We start from the raw sequence: 17,294 nt of genomic DNA, 5'->3' as shown, positions 1-17,294 counted from the left end.
CCCACGTCTTAGGCTGGAGTCCTATTTATCTTCCTCTGCTTCCTGCAGACTAGAAGTGCCCCGAGTCCTCAATCCTTCTGTTGAGTTTCTCCGACCGGCTAACAGGACTCTTGCTCTTGCGTAGGGAGACTTACACTGGTGATCCCACTGTCTGAGGGTATGGAGCTCCCGTCTACCCTAGCAGCCACCATATAGTCAGGCTGCCCGTACAGTTCACTGTCCTATATCTTACTGAACATCACTTCCTGCTTCTGGAAACTAAGCAGGGATTTTCTTAATGTGCCCACCCTCTGTGGACCGTCATCTTGCAGCATTAACCCCATCACTGTCTGTAACACTGCTAGCAGACTCAACCTAACATCTGCACCTAGGACAGTGGCATCTTGTGGCTGATTACAGGTACTGCAGCCCACAAGGCATTATGCCAAAACCAAGTTCTATAACAGTCAGGGCTTGGTCAGGGCACTAAGTTCCCCCCTCTTCTCAACTGACTGGACCACTGATGCTAACCTCTTAGCTTGGCCTACCAACTGTCCTGAAGGGTTTAACTACGGGAACACTCCCTTTAACTACTTCAGTGCCAAGGGAAGGCTACGCCCTTTCCCACTATTACAAAGTATTGAGCATTTTCAGAGTGGAAGCCACTTAAGGCTATGTTCACATGTTGCACTTTTTGCTGCGCTTTTTTTCTGGAGGAAAAACCTGCTCTCTTGGCAGTAAAGAAGCTGCTTACAAAAAGCAGGTTTTGCTGTGTTTTTGCACACTTTCTCATTGCTTTCTATGGGGTAAAAAACGCTGAAAGAAGTGATATGCTGCAGTTTTCAAAAACAGCAGTTTTCCAATTAAGTCAGGAAAAAAATTTGCATAAATTTGCATAAAAACACGGCAAAAGAAAAAAGCAGCAAAAACGCAATGTGTGAACATAGCCTGAAGGTCAGGCAGGCACCTCTTTTTTGAAACCTGAAGCAGTTAAAAGACGCAAAGACTAAACATCTGAATAGCAAGTAATTTTTTCACATAGAGATTCATATATTCCTTAATTGAGCGTTTTCTGGGCTGTTTTTCAGGCGGGTTTTGGATTGAACCCGCATAGACCCTTAAAGTGCTGTTTGTGAAAAACACTGATAACATATGTATGTGAAAAACTAAGGCTTTGCTCTCTGTATTGAAGGATACAGTCTGTATTTAATACTGCCTATGGTTTCGGCAGCATTAGGCTTCTGACAGATCTCTTTCTGGCTTACTGCAATTTCTTTAAAGTCACAGCATCCCAAATGTCTGGTGTCAGTGGTGTCTCTTTCTGGTGTGTCAGTGGTGTCTCTTTCTGGTGGTGTCAGTGGTGTCTCTTTCTGGTGGTGTCAGTGGTGTCTCTTTCTGGTGCGTCAGTGGTGTCTCTTTCTGGTGTGCCAGTGGTGTCTCTTTCTGGTGTGCCAGTGGTGTTAATTTCTGGTGTGTCAGTGGTGTCTCTTTCTGGTGTGTCAGTGGTGTCTCTTTCTGGTGTGTCAGTGGTGTCTCTTTCTGGTGTGTCAGTGGTGTCTCTTTCTGGTGTGTCAGTGGTGTCTCTTTCTGGTGTGTCAGTGGTGTTTCTTTCTGGTGTGTCAGTGGTGTTTCTTTCTGGTGTGTCAGTGGTGTTTCTTTCTGGTGTGCCAGTGGAGTCTCTTTCTGGTGTGCCAGTGGTGTCTCTTTCTGCTGTGTCAGTGGTGTCTCTTTCTGCTGTGTCAGTGGTGTCTCTTTCTGCTGTGTCAGTGGTGTCTCTTTCTGGTGTGTCAGTGGTGTTTCTTTCTGGTGTGTCAGTGGTGTCTCTTTCTGCTGTGTCAGTGGTGTCTCTTTCTGCTGTGTCAGTGGTGTCTCTTTCTGCTGTGTCAGTGGTGTCTCTTTCTGCTGTGTCAGTGGTGTCTCTGCTGTGTCAGTGGTGTTTCTTTCTGCTGTGTCAGTGGTGTTTCTGCTGTGTCAGTGGTGTCTCTTTCTGCTGTGTCAGTGGTGTTTCTTTCTGCTGTGTCAGTGGTGTTTCTTTCTGCTGTGTCAGTGGTGTTTCTGCTGTGTCAGTGGTGTCTCTTTCTGGTGTGTCAGTGGTGTCTCTTTCTGCTGTGTCAGTGGTGTCTCTTTCTGGTGTGTCAGTGGTGTCTCTTTCTGCTGTGTCAGTGGTGTCTCTTTCTGGTGTGTCAGTGGTGTTTCTTTCTGCTGTGTCAGTGGTGTTTCTTTCTGCTGTGTCAGTGGTGTTTCTTTCTGCTGTGTCAGTGGTGTTTCTTTCTGCTGTGTCAGTGGTGTTTCTTTCTGCTGTGTCAGTGGTGTTTCTTTCTGCTGTGTCAGTGGTGTCCCTTTCTGGTGTGTCAGTGGTGTCCCTTTCTGGTGTGTCAGTGGTGTTTGTTTTTTTCACTGATGATGTCTGGGTAAAAACTGCACTATGCATGGCTTGTTCACTGTGCAGTCTTTACATACAGTGATGTGGCTTAATATTAAAAGCAGTTTTAAAAAAGTATAAGCTCCTACATAGGTACAGCAAAAATTTTAATATTTACTCACTAGCATAAATGTAATAGCAAATCATATTATACATTGTTGTTCCAATCCTTGTCAGATGAAAGAGAACTAAAATGTTTAGCTATCTTTACAAACATTTGTCCTAAAATGTTAGTAAAAAGATGAGTTGTGAATATCTTGTTTATCATGGAAATTGAAGTTTTTTTTTGTATAGCTGGAGATAGAATTTAATGTGGAATAACCGTGTAAGGACCATAGTAATATCATTGGATAGATACAGTAACTTATCTTCCCTCTTGCATTTCTTTATTATCAGATCATGCTATTTTCAAAGCCTGGTTTCAAGGGCCACATATATGAGATCTGTAGTGATGTGGGTAACATGTGTGACTGGAAGCTGCAGGGAACGATCTCTGTTCGGATTATTCGAGGAGGGTAAGTGAATCTTGTTAAAAAAATAAATAAATAAAATTTATTTGTCATGTCAGGTTTTTGTTTTTTAACCCGTGTTGGTATTTACCTTTATAGGGTAAATATCTTTATATTTTCTTAGTTTGGACAATTATACAGGTGACAAAACAAAAAATATTAACTTTTTTACTTTTTAATATTTTTTGCATTTTGCTATTTACAGTTAGAGAAAAGGGAGGTGATTTAAACTTTTATTTTTGCATATTTGTTTAAAAAATGAATTACAAGTTTTTTAAAAATATTTTTTAATGGTACTTGAACCTATGATCACCTCTTATCACACGAGCTGGGCCTTATAGGAGTTTTCACATTGCAGGCCCCTGGCTGCTATGGCGACCACTCAGCACCTCGCAATCACATGAGGGGCCGGCAGCTGTCAAAAGTGACAGCCGCCAATTTAAAACCTTTTAAAATGCTATTTTCATTCTTGAAGAGGTTTTTTTAACTATTTTAGCCTTCTCCCTGATTTCAGCAATGTGTCACTTACTTAACTACTTGCTGCTGTTATGATAAAATCACAAATTTATTTGCTGCAGTTCTCTGAATGCTGAGCTCTATATAATCCCATGCCTGTAAGCCATATGCTGGGGTGGGCTCCCCAGGATACAGCAAAGTCATGAACGAGAAAGACTACACCGATACCAGTTCAACCACTAAACAAACACTTTACTTAAATATATGAATAAATGTACCAGAGAAACGAGAAAGATTCAAAGAAGTTCACAGACTGAGTCAGCCAGGAGGCCGAGACCCTTGTGCTATACAGCGTGGCACCGTACAATATATGCCAGCTATATTCACTATTCACCACTATTCACCAGGCGTGCCTGGTTAAACCAGCCACCTATTACCTGTTAATACCTTTAAATCTTGAACAACTGAATGGGTGTGGAATTCGGGCTCACCTGCGGTACAGCACAAGAGCTTACAATAATTTAACTCTATTCCCCTACCAAAAACTTGAACAAATATCATATATCTATAATGTTCCTAAAGTCCATGCGTTCTTTAACAACACCTAGGTGTACAGTTGGTACGGAAAGTATTCAGACCCCTTCAAATTTTTCACTCTGTTTCATTGCAGCCATTTGGTAAATTCTAAAAAGTTCATTTTTTTCTCATTAAAGTACACTCTGCACCCCATCTTGACTGAAAAAAAACAGAAATGTAGAAATTTTTGCAAATTTATTAAAAAAGAAAAACTGAAATATCACATGGTCATAAGTATTCAGACCCTTTGCTCAGTATTGAGTAGAAGCACCCTTTTGAGCTAGTACAGTCATGAGTCTTCTTGGGAATGATGCAACAAGTTTTTCACACCTGGATTTGGGGATCCTCTGCCATTCTTCCTTGCAGATCCTCTCCAGTTCCACCAGGTTGGATGGTGAATGTTGGTGGACAGCCATTTTCAGGTCTCTACAGAGATGCTCAATTGAGTTTAGGTCAGGGCTCTGGCTGGGCCAGTCAAGAATGGTCACAGAGTTGTTCTGAAGAAACTCCTTTGTTATTTTAGCTGTGTGCTTAGGGTCATTGTCTTGTTGGAAGGTGAACCTTCGGCCAAGTCTGAGGTCCAGAGCACTCTGGAAGAGGTTTTCATCCAGGATATCTCTGTACTTGGCCGCATTCATGTTTCCTTCAATTGCAACCAGTCGTCCTGTCCCTGCAGCTGAAAAACACCCCCATAGCATGATGCTGCCACCACCATGTTTCACTGTTGGGATTGTATTAGGCAGGTGATGAGCAGTGCCTGGTTTTCCCCACACATACCACTTAGAATTATCACCAAAAAGTTCTATCTTCATCTCATCAGACCAGAGAATCTTATTTCTCATAGTCTGGGAGTCCTTCATGTGTTTTTGAGCAAACTGTTTGCAGGCTTTCATATCTCTTGCACTGAGGAAAGGCTTCCGTCGGGCCACTCTGCCATAAAGGCCCGACTGGTGGAGGGCTGCAGTGATGGTTGACTTTGTGGAACTTTCTCCCATCTCCCTACTGCATCTCTGGAGCTCAGCCACAGTGATCTTGGGGTTCTTCTTTACCTCTCTCACCAAGGCTCTTCTCCTACAATTGCTCTATTTGCCTGGACGGCCAGGTCCAGGAAGACTTCCATTTAAGGATTATGGAGGCCACTGTGCTCTTAGAAACCTTGAGTAATGCAGAAATTCTTTTGTAACCTTGGCCAGATCTGTGCTTTGCCATAATTTTGTCTCTGAGCTCCTTGGGCAGTTCCTTTTGAGCTCATGATTCTCATTTGGTGTGACATGCACTGTGAGCTGTGAGGTCTTATATAGACAGGTGTGTGCCTTTCCAAATCAAGTCCTACCAGTTTAATTAAACACAGCTGGACTCCACTGAAGAAGTAGAACCATCTCAAGGAGGATCACAAGGAAATGGGCAGCATGTGACTTAAATATGAGTGTCTGCGCAAAGGGTCTGAATACTTATGACCATGTGATATTTCAGTTTTTCTTTTTTAATAAATTTGCAAAAATTTCTACATTTCTGGGTTTTTTTTCAGTCAAGATGGGGTGCAGAGTGTACTTTAATGAGAAAAAAATGAACTTTTTAGAATTTACCAAATGGCTGCAATGAAGCAAAGAGTGAAAAATGTAAAGGGGTCTGAATACTTTCTGTACCCACTGTAAATTGGAGTTTTATAGTTAACACAGAGTCCTTAAGAACAAAGAAATAGGTGATATAGTAGTGAAGCTGGAAGTCCTGGACGCTGAAAAAAATACGGCCTAATACAGTCTTTCTAACTAGCTACAGGCCCTGTCTCAGTCTTGGGTATTTTGGCATCAAAATGTGATAAGGTGCCTGCACGGTTACCCACTGCGATGGTGCAGTGGGCCTTAGTTATCTTATCGACCCGGGTCTGCTCTGGACAAATATCGATGCATGCCGACAGATGGGGCTCCCCTCCAACAGATGAGCGGGACCGCTGATGACTGGCTTGACTCTTCAGCGGCGTCCATCACTACTCGCGCTAACTTCCGGCTTATTTCCGTCTTTCAGCAGTATTTCTGATGGCAGCGACAACTCCACGTCAGCGTCAACTCCACTCCGCCGCGGCTCTGGTCCTCAGTGGGATGTTTCTATGTGCTAATGTCACTGAACCTCCCTCTGGCACGTCGTCCTCTCTCTGTCCTTAGTAACTTCCAACTGCCGCCCCACTTCTTCCTGTCACGCACATTCAAGTGTCACTTTGTCTCTCACCATGCGTCTGTTGCCGGGCAGACTTGTGCTTAAGAAACAGCGGCCTCTTGTGGCCGAATAACAGCATTTCAGTCCATGTAAAGCAGTACCACGTCATTACTGACATCAAATAGGTGATAAACTTATATACAACAGGTAGAATGTGTGCACATATGTGGACAGAGATATAGCTCATCTGTACCCCGCTGGTGAGTCAGGTGCTGCACCAGATGTAAGCTGTTTCACCATCTCATACTTCCATCACTTCATAGGTAGATTTCTGTGCAAGCTGTGCATAGGCAGGGAGCTGCCAATCAGTGGAGGGGGAGGGTTATGCAGACCTCACAACTATGAAGGACTACTTGGCAGCAGGTTTACTAGTCTTCTAGTGATAATCTCATGCTGATAAAATAAAACAACGATTGTATCAATACTACATCAAGCAGAGCAGTAAGTGACACATCTCTGTAATCAGGGTCTCTGTCTCTACATCATTCTGCTCTCAGTTTAGATGTAAAAAACCTGGTTACAGTTTCATTATAATTTTTGTCAGATTCTTGGTGCCTTGGATATCTTTACTTTACAGAAAACATTGACACACAGCTGGGATCAGCAGCGCTGCCATGAATTCACTAAAGCCACGTTAAACAGGAGGATGTGGGTGGTCTCCCGTCTAGATCACGTGCTGCAGTGACGTTACAAAGAGGCAGGGCCGGGGGGACTGCACGTTGTGGTGTTCTGTGTTACTCCGGCCCTGCCTCTCCATCGCTGCTGAGGCCGCTGCCTCCCACGCCACAGTAAGCATTATAACATACTACATTCCCTGTAGTATAAGTTAAAAAAAGCACATATGGTAAAACACTGTACCACTGTGGTGAACTATAACTCCCACCATGCCATAGGAGCTTCAGGACATGCTAGGAGTTATAGTTCTCCTCAGGGCAACCACATGACATAAATGTGGAGAACTACAACTCCCAGCATGTCATAGGAGCTGCAGGACATTCCAGGAATTATAGTTCTCCTCAGAGGCAACCACATGACATAAATGGTACTTATGGGATCTTAAAGAGGACATACCATACATGGCTGAAGTCATACAGCCAGTACCTGATACACATTGCCTGTGGCTCGGGCAGCATGTATCAGGTACTGGCTGTATGACTTCGGCCACGTATGTTTTTTGGTGTTTCGAAGAAAAAATACGGTATGGTACTTTAAAAGCCACAGGGACTGAGCCGCACTGGAGACTAGGCGGATAGGTGGGTCCCCAGCGACTTCTCCCCATCTGCTCCCATTGAGTGACAGTTTTCTTCCAGAGTGTGTGTATAGTTAAAGACCAGTCAGTCATTGACAGCAGGAGAGGAGAAGCTAAAGTACGGTATGTTTTCCTCTGCCGCAGCATTTCAGACGGAAACATACCGTATCAGCCTTATGTCGTACATCCAGTGTCTGATGCATGTTGCCTGTGGATCAGGCAGGATGTATCAGCTGTCACATTCCCTATAAAGTGTTTGTTCAGCGCTGCTTACGGTACTTCTGCATTGGGAGGTGAGCAGTGTGAGGACATCACGTCTACAGATACAGACAGGACAGGTTCATTTTGGTACCTATCATGCAGGTGTCTTGGTAGGCTTGCTGGCAGGATATCAGCACCACTCACTTCCCAATCCAGAAGCAAATGGTGTCAGAAAAACCTTTTCACTCATCAAAAATATTTTACCACATTTTTTGCTTCAAAAGTCTTTTTCCCCTATTTTCCACCACTAAAACCTGGGTGCGTCTTATGGTCCGGTGCGTCTTACAGTCTAAAAAATACGGTATCTTAATTATTGAAACTTCTTTTGGATACACTTCATATACACAGTATATTGGTTTATGTATGTGGTTAAGAAATGAAAACTTGCACACCACTACTAAGGCTTAAAGAGGACCTTTCACCAAATTTTTCATGTTGATTTGGACACAGGATGTAATAGTTGCTGCAGAGCTAAATAAAACTTTTTTTTTTGTTTCACCTTTTATGTAGCAGAAATATTGGCAATCAATTTGGTATTTGGGACCTAATGAGTTAACACCCACTTGGACTAAAGTTAGCAGAGATTTTACTGGGGGGTGTATTCTTCTCCCTGTATCATGCTGATCAATGATAAACAAGAAAAAAAGAATACGCTCCACCATAGCTTAGAGTAGGTCTCTCAGTGTATAAGATGTATGACAGATGGAATTTTTTTTTATTTCACTCAGCAGCAACTATTACTTTGTGTGTCCAGTTCAGCGTAAACATTTGATGAAAGAACCTCTTAAAAGGCGTTCTTAGAGAAATGTAATAAAATAGATACAATAAGTAATAAACATTAAACATTTTTCTAAATACCTTTTATTTAGCAAAAGGTATGCTTTATCTACTGCATTCAGGCAGGATTTCAAAAATGGCAACTGCCATGTATCGCATTGTACAGTCTGTCCTAGATTTCAGAAGACTCCCAGTAGGACAGACCGCATGGAGACAAAAGCAATAAAACTGTCAGGCTGACTGATGTGGATGTTCATTCTCATTCAGCTAAAGAAAGGGGTTTATCTTCTCCTTTAGTCCACTCCGATCAGTGTCCTGTCAGGGTGACTGAGGTGGACGTTCATTCTAAAGAAAGGGGTTTATCTTCTCCTTTAGTCCACTCCTCTCAGTGTCCTGTCAAGGTGACTGAGGTGGACGTTCATTCTAAAGAAAGGGGTTTATCTACTCCTTTAGGGTATGTGCACACGATGCAGAAATGCTCAGGATTTTTTCCTGAGCGTTTCTGCATCTCTCTGGCAGGAAAAAACGCATGCGGATCGTACATGCGGTTTCCTGCCAGGGATATGCGGAAATGAAGCGGTCTTCACTTTCATTTCCGCATGCGGGTTGACAAGCGCTTCCCAAGCGATTTTAGCATCACTTGGAAAGTGCTTGTCAACTTTACACTATATAAATCCATGCAACCGGCATGGATTTATATAGTGTGTGAATGTCAAAAAATAAAAAATAAATATATACTTTACCCTCTGATGGCCCCCGGTGTCCTGCTTCGCTCGGTCCCGGCTGCCGGCAGTGAAGACTTTAGGACCTTCCGACGTCAGTGTCACGTGACCCGTCACATGACTCTGACGTCAGCGAAGGTCCTTCTTCTTCATTCAACCCCGAAGTGCCGCGAACCAAGCAGGAGCGCTGTGCAGGCCGTCAGAAGGTGAGAATATATGTATTTTTTATTTTATTCTTTTTTTTTTAATGGTACCTGGGTCTGGATGAGAGTCCTCTCATCCACACCCGGGTACCATCCGCACATTAGACCGCATGAAAAGCGCATCAACATATACAGTGATGCGGATTCCATGCGGTCTAATGCAAGTCAATGGCGGCAAAAGAGCAGCGTTTCCGCAAAATTAATTGACATGCTGCGGATTTTTGACCGCAGCATTTACACTGCGGAAAAATCCGCATCATGGGCACAGCACATGCGGATTTCAATTGGGGAACATTGCTGCCCTTCTACCATGCGTTTTTCATGCGTTTCCGCGGCGTTTACGCAACTGCAAAAACGCCGCGGAAACGCATTAAATACGCATCATGTGAACTCAGCCTAAGTCCACTCCGCTCAGTGTCCTGTCAGGGTGACTGAACAGAGAATTGTGCGCTCACAATGCCTGCCCGGACGCTGCTCTGATGTGATTCCCAGCAGATGTCCTTCACTCAGTCTGTCCTACTGCGTTTCATCTGAAGTCTAGGACGGGTTGTAATTGACTGCAGTTGCCATCTTTAAAATCCTGAAAGAGTGCAGTAGATAAAACATACCTTATTGTTAAAAAAAGATATTTAGAAAAATGTTTAATATTTAAATGTGTATTATTTATTTTATTACATTTCTCGGAGAAGCCCTTTAAGGCTTGAAACCTAAAAATACTGGGATATATTTTGTGAACGGACATTTATTGACAGTTCAAAACTAACTAATGTATGTATTTTACATAGATGGCTTTTGTATGAGAAGCCACATTTTAGAGGAAAACGTGTCATGCTTTCAGAAGGTGATACAGATCTGTCTTGTCCATGGGAAATTCAAGACAAATCAACTGAAATCCCAGAAGAAGATACTAAGAAACCCAAATCATGGATTGGATCATTGCGTCATGTGGTTCGGGTAAGTGAAAGGGAATGAAAAAAATTGCCTTGATTTGTGAAAAAGAAGTCAAGTGCACACTAAGAATAAGAAATTAATTTCACTTTGACTACTTGTCAATATGTCTGTCTGCTTTCTCCCATGTTAAGGATTTCCAGGTCCCTCGAATAAGTCTATTTATGGATGAAAATGGAGAGGGTAATAAGATTACAATTTTGGGGGCCACTCCCGATTCATGTGTTAGTGGACAACCAACCAAAACGGAATCCATCATAGTGCACAGTGGACTGTAAGTGATCAGGGATTAAGCTGGTAAATGATGGTATATGATCATTGAGGTAATTAGCTAGGTTAAGTGATTCATAGATTTACTTTGTAAGTTATACTGTTTCCCACAGCTGGCTGGTGTACAATAAACAATTTTTTGAAGGCGATCCTTATATTTTGGAACCTGGAGGATATCCTAACAGAAAAGCCTGGAATGGGCATGATTCACATTTATGCTCCTTGCAACCTGCACGCATAGTGAGTTATTTTCTTCTTTTTTGCTTTTCAACTCATTTCATATTTTATAATTTACCCTGACTATACTGTTACAATGTTTGTTTTCTGCATTTTGTAGGGAGGGCCTGCAGTGGAAAAGCCTAATGAACCCAAGGTGAGTTGGAGCGGAGGTTTAGAATACTATAATTATCTTCACAAGGATAAAGGTTGTGATACATGAAATAACTTTTCAAATGAAGATTTTCCTTTGGCAGTTAAAGCTTAATTGATAGTCAAGCATAACAATGACCTATTGCCTCTTGGGAATACTTTTGCATAAAAGACCATATATAAAACCTTTCTGATAGATATGTATGTACAGTTGGGAAAATAAGTATTTGATACACTGCCAATTTTGCAAGTTATCTCACCTACAAAGAATGGAGAGGTCTGTAATTTTTATCGTAGGTACACTTCAACTGTGAGAGACAGAATCTTAAAAAAAAATTCAGAAAATCACATTGTAGGATTTTTACATAATTAATTTGCATTTCATTGCATGAAATAAGTATTTGGTACAATAGAAAAACAGAACTTAATATTTGGTACAGAAACCTTTGTTTGTAATTACAGATATAGATGTTTGCTGTAGTTCTTGACCAAGTTTGCACACACTGCAGCAGGGGTTTTGGTTCACTCCTCCATACAGATCTTTCAAGTTTCGGGGCTGTCGCTGGGCAACATTGAGTTTCAGCTCCCTCCAAAGATTTTCTATTGGGTTCAGGTCTGGAGACTGGCTAGGCCACTCCAGGACCTTGAAATCAGCGTTAGAGGGAGATGTTATTTGGACTTGAGTTGTCTACCTGTTTCTGCTATTAGTGGATCGATGTTGAATGCAGAGATGTCAAACTCAAACCCACAGAGGGCCAAAATGAAAATCTTGGACAAAGTCACGGGCTAACCTTTATACAGTATAATGTGCCCCACATAGTCCTCCATACAGAATAATGGTTCTGGTGCACATTCCTAAACCATGAATCTGCAAAAACACTAGTGCACGCCCTCATCATCTCCCGCCTTGACTACTGCAACCTCCTGCTCTGTGGCCTCCCCTCTAACACTCTCGCACCCCTCCAATCTATCATAAACTCTGCTGCTCGACTAATCAACCTGTCCCCCCGCTATTCCCCGGCCTCTCCTCTCTGTCAATCTCTTCACTGGCTCCCCATTGCTCAGAGACTCCAGTTCAAAACCCTAACCATGACATACAAAGCCATTCACAACCTGTCTCCTCCATATATCTCCGACCTAGTCTCCCGTTACATACCTGCACGCAACCTCCGATCCTCACAAGATCTCCTGCTCTACTCCCCTCTTATCTCCTCCTCCCACAACCGTATACAAGATTTCTCCCGTGCTTCCGCCCTACTCTGGAACTCTCTACCCCAACGTATCAGACTCTCGCCTACCGTGGAAACCTTCAAAAGGAACCTGAAGACCCACCTCTTCCGACAAGCCTACAACCTGCAGTAACCACCGCTCCACCATACCGCTGCACGACCAGCTCTACCCTCACCTACTGTATCCTCACCCATCCCTCGTAGATTGTGAGCCCTCGCGGGCAGGGTCCTCGCTCCGCCTGTACCAGTCGCTGTCACATTGTGTTCAAGATTATTGAAATTGTTCTTGTATTATACCCCCTTTTTCACATGTAAAGCGCCATGGAATAAATGGCGCTATAATAATAAATAATAATAATAATAATAATGGGCCAAATATAACCACCCTGCGGGCCAGATTTGGAACACCAGACAGTCTGACATGTATGGTTTTAATGTAAGAAATTTATCTACCTTTTGAGAAACAGTAACCCCCCAAATACTTAAAATTATTAACCACTGGTACAGAAACATCTCGAGTCTGGCTCAGCGCTGTGAAATTAATGGCGCTATATAAGTAATATATAAATAAGTAAATAAAAGAACTGATTTCTGCCAAATAATGTTTAAACCAGAAAATGCCCCAGATTCATCCACCAACCTTAGGGGGAAAGTCAGGGAAGGACCAATGTCCACTAGGTATCATCTGCACATAAGGAGACTTTTTCTGTTAAGGACTCTCATATTAAACTCTTGATGTACTGAGACTGTCAGACTAGTCAGGGCCAATGGCACAATGGCCACCGTGCAGAACAGAGAAGATAAGGGGCCCCCTGTCTAGTCCCTCCTTGTAAAGGAAAAGGTTGCAATATATCCAAGTTAGTTTGAAAAATTAAGACCAAACTTGAGGTGCAACAGTAGTGAATGCAAGTATTGCCATTCAAGAGAGTTAAAGGCTTTACATATATCCAAGGACATAACAAAACTGGGAGGGGCATTATCACTGGCAGCTGCCATATTAAAGAATAACTGTTGAATGTTAATGCTCGACTCGATCTTAAAGCAAGATTTTTAGCTATAATGTTAATAGCCGTGTTAAGTAACGAAATAGGGCAATAAGAATCTGGAGACGTAGGTGACGCGCCCCCTGGGCCTGTGCTGCTTCTGCTGCGCAGGGGGATACCCGGAGCCGGATCTGCTGGGGATAGTAGTCCTCGTGGCGGTGACCCGGTCCGTGCCCAGGGTGTCAAACTAAGCGGCAGAGTTTAGTATAAGATGTTATAGTGTTCGACTACGCCACCCGTTGAATGCGTTTATGAAACCGCCGCTGCAGGGCAGACCGCTGAGGCCGGTGGTACGGTTGTGCAGCGTGGATAGTATAACCCCCAACGGGAGGGGTATGGCCTCAGGGCAGCGGACGTGGATTATGGGGATAGTAGAATTGCTCGCAGTCACCAGGAACCACTCAGAGACGGTGCGGTGTAGTTCAGGGTCTTTACTGGTGGCAAAGGTAGACCCTCCCGGGAGTACTGGCTAGCGATCGGGGCCTGGTCAGTCCGTGAGCAGATAGGATCTCCCCTGGCCAGGCGGAGTTGTAGGCCTCCCCACTAATTGTACTCTTCCTGGCTACCTTGCTAGAAGCGGGTAAAAGTAGCCCACGTCCCTGAGTGTACCGTGTGGTGCTCACCCGTATGGCCGGTGACTCGGGGCCTTCTGGTAGCCTCCGCTCCACGACAGCGGTGCTGGTCCCTTGCGTGTGACCGTGCCTTCGGGTTTCTTGGCCAGAGGACCTGAAATCCCCTGCCGGTCGGTTTCTGCTGCTGGGTATGGCTCAGTCCCCACAGCCTCGGACTCCGTGTCCGGTGAGATCTCTTCAGTCAGGACGAGCTCTACAGCTTCCAGTCTCTGACCCCTTTTATCACTGCTCCCACAGAGCTCCTGATCTTGCTCTCCCTGTATCAGCTCCACTCCAGACCAGACTGTGTCTCTGTCTGGGACTCCTCTTCTTCTCCCTAACCCCGCCTCAGCCCCAGTTTATATAGGGGAAGTTCTTCCCCTCCCAGGACTGGGCAGGAGATGTTGCATGCTTAGGATTCCTGACCAGGAGACCTCCCACCTGCTCACAGACGTAATATTGCTATTACTGTGGTAACCAGACCCCTGGGGTTCCACATAGGGTCCTCCCATGGCTTCAGTAAGACCACTACTAGCCCCTCCCTCATAGTCAGGGAGCTCCCCTCTCTTAAAAATTGTCTCATAGAGCTCAAACAAATAATGTTTAACCAAATCACAATTAGTCTGGTACAAATCCCCTACAAAACCATCGGTTTCAGAAATTTTCCCAGAAGGTAGTGCTTTAATAGCATCTTCTATCTCCTCTTCAATAATCTGGGCATCTAGTGCTTCTGATTGTTTATGGGACAAGCATCAATGGGGGATACTGGATAGAAAGGAGTTTACCACCTGGGAAACATTCACATTTGGTCCCAATGGTCACATTTAGAGGTGTTCAAATATTGATAAAAATCATGAAAAATGTCATTAATGACATGCGGGTTGTTATGCGATTCCCCAATTGGTGTCTGATACTTGGAATGGATGCAGGAGGCCTCTCAGGATGAGTCCCGTAAGCCAATAACTTAGAATTTTTATCAACAACCTCAAAAATGACAGCCTCCTTTGCCAGCATTTTCTTTTGAGTCTGCTCTTTTGTCAGAGAAGTAATTCCATCTGTGCCAGGTCAGAGACATTTCCCCATCTCTGCCCAGAAATAAACGCCCCTCTAATTGTTGCCTTATAGTCATCCCATGTGATTAACTGATTTGGGTGATCAGTATTGTGAGCCCAGAAATCAACATGTGCAGCGTGAACTGCCTCACAAACCGCTGGAGAATCTAGCTAGGCAGGATTCATATGTTAGATTTTAGAACTATTTGGGGGTTCTATCTTCACTTTAATTACTAATGCGGAATGCTTGGAAATTATCCTAGGCGTATAATTAATAATTTCAACTGAAGGTAAAAGATCAGGAGATGCATAGGCCAGATCTATCCTGGAAAAGGACTTATGTATAGCTAAATAATAAGAAAACACCAGTTTTTGGCATATTTCCATTTCCATAGTTCCGTTAATTGAAGAGCCGAACACCAGGCATTTTAAATGTATAGAAGACTTGTCCGAACCACCTGTACGGTCTATAGGTTTACCAGGAACTGCATTAAAGTCACCCATGTATAATATAGTGCTAACCAGAAATGGCGCAACCTTTTGGGAAATCAATTCCAAGGAGGCAAAGGGGCCAAAAGGTGGGGGCACAGTAAAAAAGAAAAATTATCTAGTATGGAGTGTATCATAACATGCGGTGGGGAAAATAAGTATTTGATACACTGCCAATTTTGCAAGTTTTCCAACCTATGAAGAATGGAGAGGTCTGTAATTTTTATGGTAGGTTCACTTCAGTTGTGAGAGGCAGACTCTAAAAATAAAAACCAGAAAATCACATTGTATGATTTTTACATAATTAAATTGCATTTTATTGCATGAAATAAGTATTTGATCACCTACCAACCAGCAAGAATTCTGGCTCTCACAGACCTGTTAGTTTTTCTTTAAGAAGCCCTCCTACTCTGCCCTCATTACCTGTATTAATTGCACCTGTTTAATTCGTAACTGTCTGTTTTAAAATACATCTGTCCACACACTCAATCAATCACACTCCAACCTCTCCACCATAGCCAAGTCCAAAGAGCTGTCTAAGGACACCAGGGACAAAATTGTAGACCTGCACAAGGCTGGGATGGGCTACAGGACAATATGTAAGCAGCTTGGTGAGAAGGCAACAACTGTTGGCACAATTATTAGAAAATTGAATAATCACAAGATGGCGGTCAATCTTCCTTGGTCTGGGGCTCCATGCGGGATCTCACCTTGTGGGGTAAGGGTGATTCTGAGAAAGGTCAGGAATCAGCCCAGAACTACATGGGAGAACCTGGTCAATGACCTGAAGAGAGCTGGGACCACAGTCTCAAACATTACTCTTAATAACACACTACGCCGTCATGGATTAAAATCCAGCACGGCACGCAAGGTCCCCCTGCTCATGCCAGCACATGTCCAGGCCCATTTGAAGTTCGCCAATGACCATCTGAATGATCCAGAGGAGACATGGGAGAAGATCATGCCGTCAGATGAGACCAAAATAGAACTTTTTGGTATCAACTCCACTCGCCATGTTTGGAGGAAGAAGGAGGATGAGTACAACCCCAAGAACACCGTCCCAACCTGAAGCATGGTGGGGGAAACATCATACTTTGGGGGTGCTTTTCTGCAAAGGGGACAGGACGACTGCACAGTATTGAAAGGAGGATGGGTGGGGTGATGTATCGTGATATTTTGGCCAACAACCTCCTTTCCTCAGTAAGAGCATTGAAGATGGGTCGTGGCTGGGTCTTCCAGCATGACAATGACCCGAAACACACAGCCAGGGCAACTAAGGAGTGGCTCTGTGAGAAGCATTTCAAGGTGCTGGAGTGGCCTAGCCAGTCTCCAAGCCTGAACCCAAAAGAAAATCTTTGGAGGGAGCTGAACCTCAATGTTTCCCAGCGACAGCCCTGAAACATGAAAGATCTGGAGAAGGTCTGTATGGAGGAGTGAGCCAAAATCCCTACTGAAGTGTTCAAACTTGGACAAGAACTACAAGAAGCAAAGAAACAAAAAGGTTTCTGTACCAAATATTAAGTTCTGTTTTTCTATTGCATCAAATACTTATTTCATGTAATAAAATGCAAATTATGTAAAAATCATAAAATGGGATTATCTCTCTCTCTCACAATTGAAGTGTACCTGCAATGAAAATTACAGACCTCTGTATTCTTTGTAGGTGGGAAAACTTGGAAAATCGGCTGTGTATCAAATACTTATTTTCCCCACTGTACCTTGCAAAATGATCACATGCAAGCTGTGTAATTTCCAGTTGTAGGGATTTGGTCACTAGAACAAAGACCCCATTTGAATAGTTATAATAAGTGCCATGTATCCTCTAGCAGTCCAGGCTCTTTTTAGGGCTTGAATCTCCTAGCCTGTGAGACACATCTCCTGTAAGCGAAGGATATGTGGTACTTAACAAAATCCA

General features: G+C 43.4%; 1 protein-coding gene across 2 annotated transcripts in view; it reads left to right on the top strand.

Annotated features, from left to right (window-relative positions):
- CRYBG2 (crystallin beta-gamma domain containing 2) overlaps positions 1–17,294 on the top strand; it is a 332,797-nt gene that overhangs the window by 286,485 nt on the left and 29,018 nt on the right. For both annotated transcript variants that reach the window (XM_073666156.1, XM_073666157.1), the window contains 5 exons: positions 2,798–2,916; positions 10,154–10,322; positions 10,451–10,590; positions 10,700–10,826; positions 10,924–10,959. In XM_073666156.1, the coding sequence (XP_073522257.1) occupies positions 2,798–2,916; positions 10,154–10,322; positions 10,451–10,590; positions 10,700–10,826; positions 10,924–10,959 (591 nt within the window). The remainder of the gene's footprint in view (positions 1–2,797; positions 2,917–10,153; positions 10,323–10,450; positions 10,591–10,699; positions 10,827–10,923; positions 10,960–17,294) is intronic.

This window comes from Phyllobates terribilis, unplaced genomic scaffold (assembly GCF_046119375.1).
Source record: "Phyllobates terribilis strain yellow unplaced genomic scaffold, ASM4611937v1 Scaffold_2__4_contigs__length_985480577, whole genome shotgun sequence".
Lineage (NCBI taxonomy): Eukaryota > Metazoa > Chordata > Amphibia > Anura > Dendrobatidae > Phyllobates > Phyllobates terribilis.
This window is presented reverse-complemented; position numbering and strand designations above follow the sequence as displayed.